Source organism: Oxyura jamaicensis, chromosome 10, assembly GCF_011077185.1.
Source record: "Oxyura jamaicensis isolate SHBP4307 breed ruddy duck chromosome 10, BPBGC_Ojam_1.0, whole genome shotgun sequence".
NCBI classification, from domain to species: domain Eukaryota; kingdom Metazoa; phylum Chordata; class Aves; order Anseriformes; family Anatidae; genus Oxyura; species Oxyura jamaicensis.
This window is the reverse complement of record NC_048902.1, coordinates 2,019,988-2,032,137: the sequence shown is the minus strand read 5'-3', so window position 1 is coordinate 2,032,137 and position 12,150 is coordinate 2,019,988. Positions and strand designations below refer to the sequence as shown.

Genomic DNA, 12,150 nt, shown 5'->3' with positions numbered 1-12,150 from the left:
TTCCTAAGCGTTAGCGACTAAAAACAGTCTTCTAGCTCACAAGACAGAGACAGTGTCCTTATAGATATTCTCTTACAGAATAATGATAATTCAATAAAAATAACCTAAGTTTTTCCTCAGATTAGGTACGTCTTCCATTTATTTTTAAGTTTAACCTGGCATAAAGCAATCCCCATATGCACATCTGAAAGATGTAAGTCCAGAATTGCGTACGATAGCTCACCCCATTGACAGAGCTCTTCCATGAAGTCTGACTTTAAATATGACTACTGTAATTCTCTTTACTGCTATATGCACTAAGCATTGAAAAAGAGCCATCCATACTTAAAACACTCTTCCTTTTGATTTTTTTTGGGGCAGAGAAAAGTAGTAACAGAGATTAAACTTTAGATTTTAGATTTCCAAGTGCATCTCAGGAATGCATCAGCATACCCTGATCAGTCTTATGAGCCATAAACCCAATGGTTCTCAAGTCAGCTTGAGAAACACGTGGAAAAGGAAAGGATGCTCAAGAAGCAACATGACTTCAAACACGTAACAGTTAAGTCACATTACATGCTACATTAAGCAATAAATTTACCTTTCCCAATTATAAATATGGCTGTGACTTTCATCCATCAGCAGAATATCATCTACCTCATCTTCAATGTGAAAAGGATGACTTGAAATAGGCTCATCCGTTGGAAAGGAATAAATGCTCATGTAAGGATGGGACAAAGCTTCTTCTGCTGTCAATCGATCCATGGGACTAAATGTCAAAATTTGCTCCAGAAAGTCCAGTGCTGCACAACAAAAGTTATGATTTAAACGGAGAAAAAACAACATTTCAGACATTCAGTATTAAAGATTAAAGCACAAATGCTTTGCTTTAGGAGTGTGCACCTGCATAAAAGGTAAAGTTTGCCACCCACGATATATCACATACTAACACTTAATGGCCAAAAAAAAACAACTGGCAGCCATGGGAAATGCAAAAGAGTATAGATCAAATCTAGGATCTACAATAATTTAGCCTAAAACAGGAAAAAAAAAAATACTACAAGAATGCTTCAAGTTGAAACAGTCTCCACCAACATGTGTCATGAAACATTGCTGTCAGCAACCAAAGTTTCAAAACAGTTTGTTTTGAGGACTTTTAAAAAAAAAAAAAATATTCAAAGAGTTGTTTTAAACTGACACCATTCCAATGTTCTCTTATTTAGAAGGCCAGTGTCTCAAAATATAGCAATTCTTATCAGTCTTTCAGTGCAGACAGGTCCAGCACGGAGGCATAATTCTACTCCAAAGATGATCATATAGCTATCACAATCATATAAATATGCGTTTATTAATTACAGTAGAATACAGATCTTCTTCAGATCCTCAGAGAACACGCGGATTCTTCTAATTTAAATCTGCTTTTAACAGTCATAGGCATACGCTGTTATGTTGTTCACCACTATTTTATTGTTTGTGAAATATAGAAAACATTTTTCAGAATAACTTACCTTCGGGACTAATGCCTGGAAGCAACTGAGTTAAAGGTTTGTGTGGCTCAGTCATATCATTTCTAATGTAAACTGGAATTACATTGAGAAGCTCCTGACGGTCCTCCTCATGTACAACAGGAATTGATTCTAGAATCAACTGCATCTGTTCAAGTTCATGTGCACCTAAAGATCAAGAGAAAATACAAGCTGTCATTTCAGCTTCAAACACTTTCGTCCCTGTGTATGAATGGCACAGGGGAATTTTGCGCTCTGAGCAGCTGTATTTTCTGTACCCGATTCTACAAGAGAGGAAAAGCTGTGGCACTAACTTTGAGTGGTAAGCATAAAAAGCTCTCAAAAATGCTGTTCACGAAGAATTACAGAACTGCTACACACAGATAAAGCAATGTAACTGCAAGGTTTTTGTAATAATGTTTTTACCAAGTATGAGGTACTCCTCATCAATTGTATCATAGAACGGCTTGGGTTGGAAGGGACCTTAAAGATCATCTAGTTCCAAGCCCCTGCCATGGGCAGGGATGACACCCAGTAGATCAGGTTGGCCAAGACCCCATCCTGCAGGGTCTTGAACACCTCCAGGGATGGGGCATCCTCAGCTTCTCTGGGCAACCTGTGCCAGTGCCTCACTACCATTACTGTGAGGAATTTCTTAATGTCTAATCTAAATCTATTCTCTTTTAGTTTAAGACAGCTCCCCCTTGCCCTATCATTATCTAACCAAATAAAGAGTCCCTCTGTCCTTTTTATAAGGCCCCTTTAAGTACTGAAAGGCCTCCATGAGGTCTCCCTGGAGGTGCTCCAGCCCTCAGACCATCTTTGTGGTGCTATCAATACCCTATTTTTATCCTTATATACCATATACTGCAACCCTCCCCTTCCAGGTGATCCACCTAACTCATTCAATATTTGACCCAACTTTGAATTATAGGTCCCTTATTGATAAAAAGGGTTGTAGTCTAGCTCAGCAGGAGATCTCATAGACCACACTCATTTGTGTCAATATTCTACTCTCAAATCCTGTATTACTGTCACATGCAAAACAAAAAAACTATTTGCCATTTAAGCAGTGAAATCTTAATACTAATAAAAACTAGTACTGCATTATAATTTAAATTACACTACACTTTTACCCAGTAAAACTTCAGATAAAGCTGAAGAACTATAGGGGCCTATAATGATGGCAAATTTGAGAGTAATGAATGACACCATTGTTTCAGCAGCAGCGTTCAATCAAACTGCAGTACCAAGAAATACATTGTCTACCTCCATTTACTGTTCAGCTCCAAGAAGCACGTAGCACCCCAGAGAGTCAAGTGGTGGATGAAATTACGCACGACTGTTTGCACACCAGTGCTTCCCACCTTTAGCAAGAAGCTCTAGGCAGTCAGCAGTACTGCATGTGGCATCAGACACAAATAGGTGGAGCCAGAAACAGGTCGTACCATCTCAAGATCTACGCACTATCAGTTCACTTCAGCAGTTTGCATGACAGTCTGCATTGGAAATCCTACCATGTATTTGTCAGATGACAGGAAGAAAATCAGAGGCAAAGTCACTAAAGAGAAACTGGGCAAGACCTACCTTCCCCAGCTGAATTAGTACTGCCTCACGTTAACTTATTTGCTGGAGTGAAAAAGCTGTTTTGTCCGCCTACTTCAGGCTATTACAAATTACTAATGTAATCTATCAGATGCTACACTGTCTGTAATTTGCTGGAAATTGGATTTTAATCTATCATTATTTCATGTCCTATTCACCCTAAAATTAATCAGCTTTTTTCAGTCCACTATAAATGAAATTAACATTTAAAAGTATTTATTTAAAAGAAAAAAATCAGTTATTTGAAATAGCTACTGAATTCCCCTGCACTGATATTCCATCCCTCCCACACCCAGGTATTCTGGGATTTTCATCTCCATTCTTTCTTCCCATTCCCTTCAGCTTTCCAGAAAGCAGGATTCCTATGGGATGGCTCAGACATAGACAGGAAATTACAAATTGACCAAACCAAGCCCTCCAAACAAATGTGCAAAATAATTTTATTCAGAGTCTCAGGACAGGTTAACTGAAATCTCCAACCATTTTTGCTTTCCAAACGTATGACATTAAGAAATCCATTCTTCTTCAGACCAGAAAACAAAAGGTAGTGGTAAATTAATCAGAGGGACACATGCAGATCTAAAAATATTTCCTATGTATCTACATAATTCAACTAGGGCACATAAATGGGTCTACAAAATGAGGATTTTGGTTAAGATTAAGTTAAAAAATCTAAATTGCTGTACGCTTTGGCAAATACTAATATAACTCAAGGAAAAACAAAACAATCAGACAAAGTGTTACTCATGTCATTACATAGCATTTGCCATCCATCTACGCCAAATGCTGAAACCCACTGACGTTCTCCCACGTTTCACTCTTCTCCAACAGAAGCACTCGACGCAATGGAGTCTCAATGCTCAGTTGAGAAGTGATGTGTTAATGCACAGAGGACATTGCTCCAGGAGTTTTAGCTCAAAGAGTTAGCAACTCACTGCAAGTTAAGAAAATCCTCTTTGCATATTAATCAACGATTTCTATAAAATTATGATTTTACAGCGTGACAGTATTCCGTTAAGAGGACTTAATGAGAAAATGCTCTCATTTCTTTATCTTGCTGTATAAAAGAAAGAATTACTGCAGAGGTGTGCTTTCAGTCCACATGTATTTAAAAGAAATGTGAACTTTGAATTACAAGCACAGATCTCAGAGGTTTTTATCTATATTACCTCACTAATTAGGCCCAACAGGAGCAAATCCAAGAGCAAACTGGAATGAAACAGCTGCTGCTGCACAGCCCCCAGGGGTCACACAAAACAGGGGTTTACCCTAGACTAGCTCATCCTCTCTGCGGACTGAATGCCCATCAGCAGGTAGAGTATGTTGTGCGATCTCCAACAGTGCAACTGGCAGGTTCAGTTTGTCTGACAATACCCTAGTTCGTGTACTGAGCTAAAGCAAGTGTGGTACAGGATGACTATCCAGAGATTTGCTTCAAAAACATGTTTCTGATCCCCACTAAAGCACTAACATACACACACACCCAACGAGACCAGAGTATTGCTTCCTATTTTACCAGAAATACCTGTTTTACCAGAATTTGGAGATTATGTTTCCCTGGTTTGCCACACTGAATTTTAAAATCCTAAAGTCCTGCTAATACCACTAAAACACAAGAAAATCTGATATTTAAGCTGGCACTTTTCTCAGGCCAAAAACAGTCTGTAGATGACTAAAAAAAAAAAAGGGGGTTGGGGGTGGAGAAGGCCTGTTCTTTCATAATTTAAAATATAAAGAAGCAAGACATGATTAATTTGACTACATCAAAAAATATTTCTGAATATGATACTTGGACTGCTCATAACTCTCAAATACTCCCTGGGCTAGCAATTTACTACATGTATTTCAAACACTTCTTATGCACTCAATAAATTTAGCTTAATTACAGGCAAAATTACCATATACATGCATACTCAAATTCTGGTATTTATCTAAATACACACTGGTATGAGTAACAAATACTGAAATATTTTCTGTTTTACAAATGCATCAACTTGTAGTTTATTTCAACAACTGTTGAATAATACAGCGTATCCTGACAGTGAGAACCGATCTAGCCACGAGAATCTACCTTTCTTTAGGAACAGAATTAGGCAGTAGCATTCCCTTTAGGAACACAAACACACACACACATTTTTATTGTACCCACCTGCAAAGAGGGTCTTCCCAGTCAGCATTTCAGCAAAGATGCAACCTGCAGCCCACATGTCAATGGCTTTAGTGTAGTTGTTAGGCGAAAGCAAAAGACGGGGTGATCTGTACCATTTAGTAACCAATCCTTCAGAAAGATGGCCCTAACAGAAATAAACAAACAGAACAAAATGCTTACTTACATTTTTAAGAGGTATGTTTTTAGATCCTTCCCCTCCTCCCCTTATATTTCAATGCAATACTTCAAGACTTTGGTCTCGTGCTCCCAGAGACAGCACTAGACCACGTACTACCTGCTAAACTTCCTACCCTTTCAAACAGCGCTCTCTTTATGAATGTACAGCGGCAGACAAATGTGACACTATTTATTAGTCAGATAATTTTCTTATTCCCAGATGCCAAATAAACACAGAGATCATAATGAACTCTCTTAGTAAGCAGCATCTGAACCAGGAACAGAGCATCTCTGAATAAATTCCAGGAAGAAGCCACACGATTTGTGTACTTGTACACCGTTTGTAAGCTTATCCAAGGCTACCACAGTTATGTCTCGTCATGTTACTCTTAAAAACCTCAAGTCCTGTATTCACTGTTAAAAAGAAATCTGCTTTTCTGAATACATCTAATAAAGTTTTCTTTTCTGCTGCAGTTATCCTAAATTGTTCCTATCTGAGATAAAAGATGTCATCCAGAGATCTGTTTTATTTGATTTGCAAACATTTCATTTCTACTGCGTGTATGATCCCTAATGATATCCTGCCTGCTAAAGAAGCCTTCCATGGACTGTGTTTTACTCTAAGTACCTAGACAAGGCCTGGCAATTTTATTTAATTCTGCAAGAAGGAAGAAAGCTACCATTTTAAGGAGGCACAGTTGTCAGTTTATCACTTCAATATTCCCACTCTCCACGTACCTTGTGGGAATAATGAGGATCCATGATTCGTGCAAGACCAAAGTCACCAATCTTCAGCACCAAGTCTTCAGTATTAATGAAAAGATTAGCTGGTTTGAGATCTCTATGCAGAACATTTGCAGAGTGAATATACTTGAGCCCACGTAGCAGCTGGTACATGAAAAGTCTAGCATGATCTTCCAGTAAAGGACCTTGCTCTAGCAGATTAGCCAGATCTGTCTCCATGTATTCCTGGACAATGTAAACACAGTTCAATTCTGTAAGGGAGCCCACGTCATCTGTTAACTGGCTTCCACTAGGACCAAGAATTTCAAATACTTTGACAATGTTATCGTGGTCAAGTCTTCTAATAATTTTGATCTCACGTAGAGCATGCTTAACACTCTGGGGATCTGTAAGGACAATTTTCTTGACAGCCACTCTTTTGTCACAGTCATTGTCGACAGCAGAAAAAACTAAGCCATTTCCACCACAGCCCAGTGGTTTTAAGTCCATATACCGAGAGCCCAGATCAAAACCATGAATGTTCATGAGACTTTCAAATTTTTCTGCCATTTTATATTTCTTTACGTTTCTTTTTCCTCAAACTACTAAGCTTCTGTAAACACGCGGAGACACTTCCACTGGTATCTGAAGGAAAGGTCTTATAGAAAGGGAGAAGAAGCACGTGGCTTTGACTGCAAGATGGTTTCTTGACACTCTTCTTTCATCATGAGCCAGCCAGGCCTGTTGTGTCCCCTTGAATTTAGAGCCCGTAAGCTCTAGAACTCAAACTGAGCATAAGATAGAAAGATTGCAGCATTCATAGTTCAAGAAAGGTGCAGCATTTCTGCAGACATTAAAGAAAATACTCACAAGAAACTCAAACGGAATGAAATGACATACTATGCACTCAGCTCTACTGTGCTAAACTGGTTAACATTTAACAAAAATGTGAATAAATATGCACATAATAGGCTTCTATTAACATCCTCCTCCTCACAGTGCAGATACATTCAGTGTTGGACTGGTCCTGAGCAGCGTCATTCTATGGTGCTGGTAAGCACTATTTGTTTCTTCTTCCTCCTTCTTCCTCTCCTTTGTTTACAGTCTAGTTAAACAGGAAACTGGCAGCTCTTGATTTACAAAAGATGCCTTCTGTTAATGATCAGGTGGCTCCAGCTCACCACAATCACAATCAAAGCTACCATCCATCTTACTCCGCGACAACCTGAAAAGGAGACAAAACAGATGAGTATTCCAGTACCTACAGAAGGCCATACTCCTCCTCCTTCTCAAGCTGTCCTAAATACACAACTTGTGTCCATTTGCAAAATAACAAGCCACTGCAGAAGCTGAACCACTAGAAATGATGTATGCTTTTCGAACTTCTTGTGAAGGGAAACTGACAATAACCACCAGACGGCTCTTTCTAAATATACACTGTGAAAGCTTTATATATAACCTATTGAGAATGCAAGGCTCACAAATCAAAAATCCTATTGACTTCTAATAAAGGGAATATCATAGAAAACTTGGAATTCTCCAGTGCAGCTGTTAGCTAGTAACAGCAACAACAATATCCTGTGCCTCAGTCAAATTTTGAAATAATTCTTTCCACTCAATTTTTACTCAAAGAAAAACAAAAATTCTAACCATTTTGTGTAATAAGACACAAGTGGGTGCCATTCACAAAGAAGGGTAAGGTTTGTGCACTCCCAAGACTGGCTGAATTTAAAGAATATATAGCATGCACCCAGTGCCACTTATACGGCTTAAATCATAGCTAACCAATATCTCAAAGCACAGTTTTGCCTCTATAGACTGATTGTTGCAGAAATCACAGGGGTACTACCTACACATTTGATGATCGTTACTAATTATCAATTATTTCCACAGTTACAGTATCTCAATTACAGAAAAATAAATAAATGACTACATTTCGCATAATAACCAGTATGTTCTATAACCGTTTCATCCTCTGATGTACTACGGGCACTTTCAGACATCGTTCATTTTTTTAATAGCCTAACGAATGCAATTACTATTTATGAAAACCAAAGCAGCAATTTTCTCTGTAGGTTTCCCTGTCTGCAGCAGCAGAACGCGGTCAAGAAGAGCATGTTGTATTTTCGCAGCATATCCTCATAACTTCTTTCAAAAGCTCAGACATTACAAACAGAAGAAACAAAAGGGGCACCTGACACGGCATGGCAAGTTTTGGCCAATTCCACTCCAAGTCACTTGTATGTGACCCCACTAACTATAGCGACACTGAATCACTTGATGTCCTCCCTTCAATCTTAAACACATTTTAGCTCTTCAACCAGCCCTCTAAATAAACGTAAAGGTTCTCCAAGCTATCCCATTAATTACGTGAATGTATTCTCTTAAAACCGTGCTAACGTTTCAGTGAAACGGCCAGGAACAAGCCAAACAAGTTTCCACACTCCCAGCAGTACAGCAACCGATAAGTTATTATCATTTTCTAAATTACGTCCTCTTAACTCACTAATCAGAATCGCACGCAGAAATAACAACAAAAAAGGCACACCGGCAAGCAACTAAGACTGCTTTAACACACCAGCCACCACCGCTCCTAGGCCCAGGTCTGCCCAGCACCCAGCCACGCCAGGCCACCACCTGCCTTGCATTCTCTTGCCCCAGCCACCCGGTGCCCGGGCGCGCACCTCCATGTGACAAGGCACACGAGGAAGGAAAGGAAACATAGCAAACATGCCATGCTCTGTTGGATTGTATTAAAAAACAAAAAAATCACCAAATGCAGTTCTTCTACACAAACTGTTAAGCTGTCCTCTGCTGTCTGGCCTCTCAATTTTTATTTTTTACAGACACCTAAAATCATTTTCTCCTTCACATGCACCAATTTCAGGCTCACTCGTATCAAGCTGCTGCCTGTGAACTAGTTTATTTCACTCCAAACCATTTTCCTTTTAATCCCCCCCCAATTGTTACAGAAATTCCTTTTTGAAACTTACACATACTTTAAATTTCATGCAAAGTCAAGGTCCAAGGCCTCTGTCCAAACACCCTGCACTAGGCTGTATTTTATAACCTTAGGACCATCTACTACCAGTTTTATTCTGCCCCCTAATTAAGCCTATTGTTTCACACTGCTGATGTCTTCAATGTGCGGCAGTGCTACATGGCTTTGCACCAGTTGTGACACATCTGGAACCTCTACATCAGCTAGCTCCGCTACACAACGCAGGAACAGGCTCAAATACGTCCCACTGACTCATCAGCAGCAAGGAGCGAGATCTGCTCATCTCACCACAGCTCAGCCGTTCCCCCAAACGCTGTGACGAAGCGATGGCAGCAGCAGTAGGAGCAGCAGTAGGAGCAGTGATACCATTGCTGCCTCCCTCAAGGGAAAGGGAGTCAGGAGTCCTGATTTCTTGTTCCAGATTCCTGAAACGATGCATTTTTAATCATCGCCTTCTACTATGCCCTTCCACGAGTTAACCACGAGTTAAGACGTTTTCAGAAGGAATATGATGATTTCTTAGCTAAAGCATTCTGACTGGGAAGACCAACTGCTGATAACATAATCTATAGCAGCCTTCGGTTTGACCCTACCCTGCTACAAACTTCCTATGCAACTGGGAGCAAGTGGCGTAATCCCAAAGCCACAAAAAGCATGCCAAGCCAGAGTCCTAGACAGATACACTACCTCAGGCGAGAGGGGTGAGGACAATTCAAGACTGTCCTAGTAGAAATGTCCCATTATTAGAACAACTGGAATTAAGACTCAGTAATTTGGGAGCGATCTTTCCCTTACTGTAACTGAAAACACAAGAGGTGTGCAGCAGGTTCATGCAGACCCTTATCTACGCCAAGAAATATGTTTCTGAACTAACCCAGCACATTAACTACGCTTCCTATCATCGCATCTTGTGCAGACAGCATTAAAGACATACCTCTCACCTGAAAGTTAGGCAGCTCATCTACCACAGCCCTTCAAACCCTGCAGGCCAAACCTTTCCTTCAGCCGCTCTCGCGGCCTGCTGGATTCGGGGCCGGTGAAGTGGCCGGACTTGTTTCCCCATCCAGCGTTAATAGCAAACAGACACTTCAGACAAATTGCTCCGTGGACCACAAGTGGATAGGAGGGATGCAAAACAAAAAGTTAACCCTAAACTTTCTCTCATTCAGACTAAAACCATAATTACTTAAAGGGTAATTTACTAGAACGGATCAAAGCATTTTTCAAGCCAAAATAAGCTCAAAGTAAAAATCTTTTCTTCTTTGCATTTCATAGTCACTTTTAACTTCGGAAAATGACTTTTTTAAAAAAGCAAACACACTCATACTTCAAAGAATGACACCAACACAAATAAACTTTATACATTTTCTGCTTCAACGTCAGTCGTAGCTATCAGTCCAACTGCCTGCCTGAAAATAAACAAGAAATTGAAAAACCTGACAAACCCTTCCTCAGTTACATAACGTGCTCTAAAGGCCTGTAAGCACATGATAGACTATATTATAAAAAAGGGGTTTTAATCACCCTGATTTGTGCTGAATTGGCCATTCACCCAGGCACTGATGTTTTTACTTAGATTATCTGTCACCTTTCCACAACTACCGCTTTTTTTTTAAATGGTACTTTTATTCCTTCCTCTCACAAAGTTTAAAGAGGCAAACACAAAGATATTAGTTTCTTAAGTGGTTTACAGCTATGCTTTTAAAACGGATCAGTTCCTGGCAGAGGGCGACAGAAGTGACCCACAGAAGGGCTGTCCTCTTTGAAATTATACCTAGTGCTGGCAGACACCGACACACATGACTAGCTTCATGCATTATGCAAGCGGCCGCCTGAATTCGTGCTAAACTTCTGCATGTGGATTTATCACAGTTTTCAGGAAACAGGATGTACACTAAAACACAGTCAAGTACGAAACGTTTACTTTTTCCGAAATCCAAATAAGATGGAAAGATACAAGTTAATTCAATTATGCAGGCCACATAATGATCAAATCATTACTCACAAGAGAAAGACTAAGAGTGACTAATGACATATTATACAACCTGCTAAGTACTATCCCTTTGACTATAAAAATACGGGGCACAGGAGGTTTTTTTACAGCCCAGCCACGTTGCAGTCAGTAGGCAGCGTGAGTCATCGCCCGACTCACGACACTGCCGCTTCGCTGCAGCCTCCCACTTGCTCCCCACACTGTTTAGGAACTCTATCCTGGCAGCCGGCAAATGTTACTATGAGTTTATGAGTCTTCCGAAGGATCTGTAAAAGCACAAAAAATCCACTCAGTTTCTCCTGTAACGTAAACAGGAATGGTCCAGCACTCCCTCAGGATGGTTCACGGGAAGCCACCATCGCTGGTTACAAATAGCAAAAACTGAGCCCCAGCTCTGTGCGGCCCTCTGGTCTTCGGCAAGCTGCTGTCATGTGCCGTGCCGTGCCACCGGATGGTTTTTAACTGGTCATGAGCGTATCAGAGACGGTGACCCTAAAAGCAAGGACTGAGTGCGAGGCCGAATGCAAGTTCCCATCGCAGGCGCGTAGCACACGCCTTCTGATCCTTATTACCCACCTGGAGACCACCTTCGCTTCAAGCCTGCGCTTTCTGGGACCTGCAACCGGTTTATGATCACGCCGCGCTATCACAGTGTTTGGCATACACACATAAAAATGTAAAACTTGGCAGCAGCGCTCACGACAACACTTGCAGCGGCCACACGACGACGCGACGAGTGCGGTCCCTTCTCCCCAACACGACTAACTTGCGGAACAAAACCGGCCCCGAGGGCCCCCGGCAGCACACCCCCTCCGACCCGTCCCCGGAGCTCCGCCAGCTGCCCGTGCTGCCGGCCGGCCGCAGGACGAGCCCGGCGGGGCCGGGCCGGGCCCGGGGGCAGCCCCCCCCCCCCCGAGCCGCCCCCCTCCAGCAGCCGCGCTCGGGCACGGGAGGCCCCGTCCGGTGCCGAGCGGTGCCGAGCCGCGGCGGCCCTACCTTCAAACGCCCTTCAGGGCGG

At 41.4% G+C, this 12,150-nt stretch overlaps 1 protein-coding gene across 2 annotated transcripts in view; it reads right to left on the bottom strand.

Annotated features, from left to right (window-relative positions):
• The window catches only part of MAPK6 (mitogen-activated protein kinase 6), a 30,511-nt gene that overhangs the window by 2,076 nt on the left and 16,285 nt on the right, over positions 1-12,150 (bottom strand). Inside the window, exons 1-5 of one of the 2 annotated variants that reach the window (XM_035335729.1) lie at positions 12,129-12,149; positions 6,154-7,363; positions 5,239-5,383; positions 1,488-1,652; positions 581-782 (exon numbers count right to left, since the gene is read on the bottom strand). In XM_035335729.1, the coding sequence (XP_035191620.1) occupies positions 581-782; positions 1,488-1,652; positions 5,239-5,383; positions 6,154-6,708 (1,067 nt within the window). In that variant the 5' untranslated portion in view covers positions 6,709-7,363; positions 12,129-12,149. Of the gene's footprint in view, positions 1-580; positions 783-1,487; positions 1,653-5,238; positions 5,384-6,153; positions 7,364-12,128; position 12,150 lie in introns of those variants that run through there. The other variant, XM_035335728.1, reaches the window with a different exon arrangement.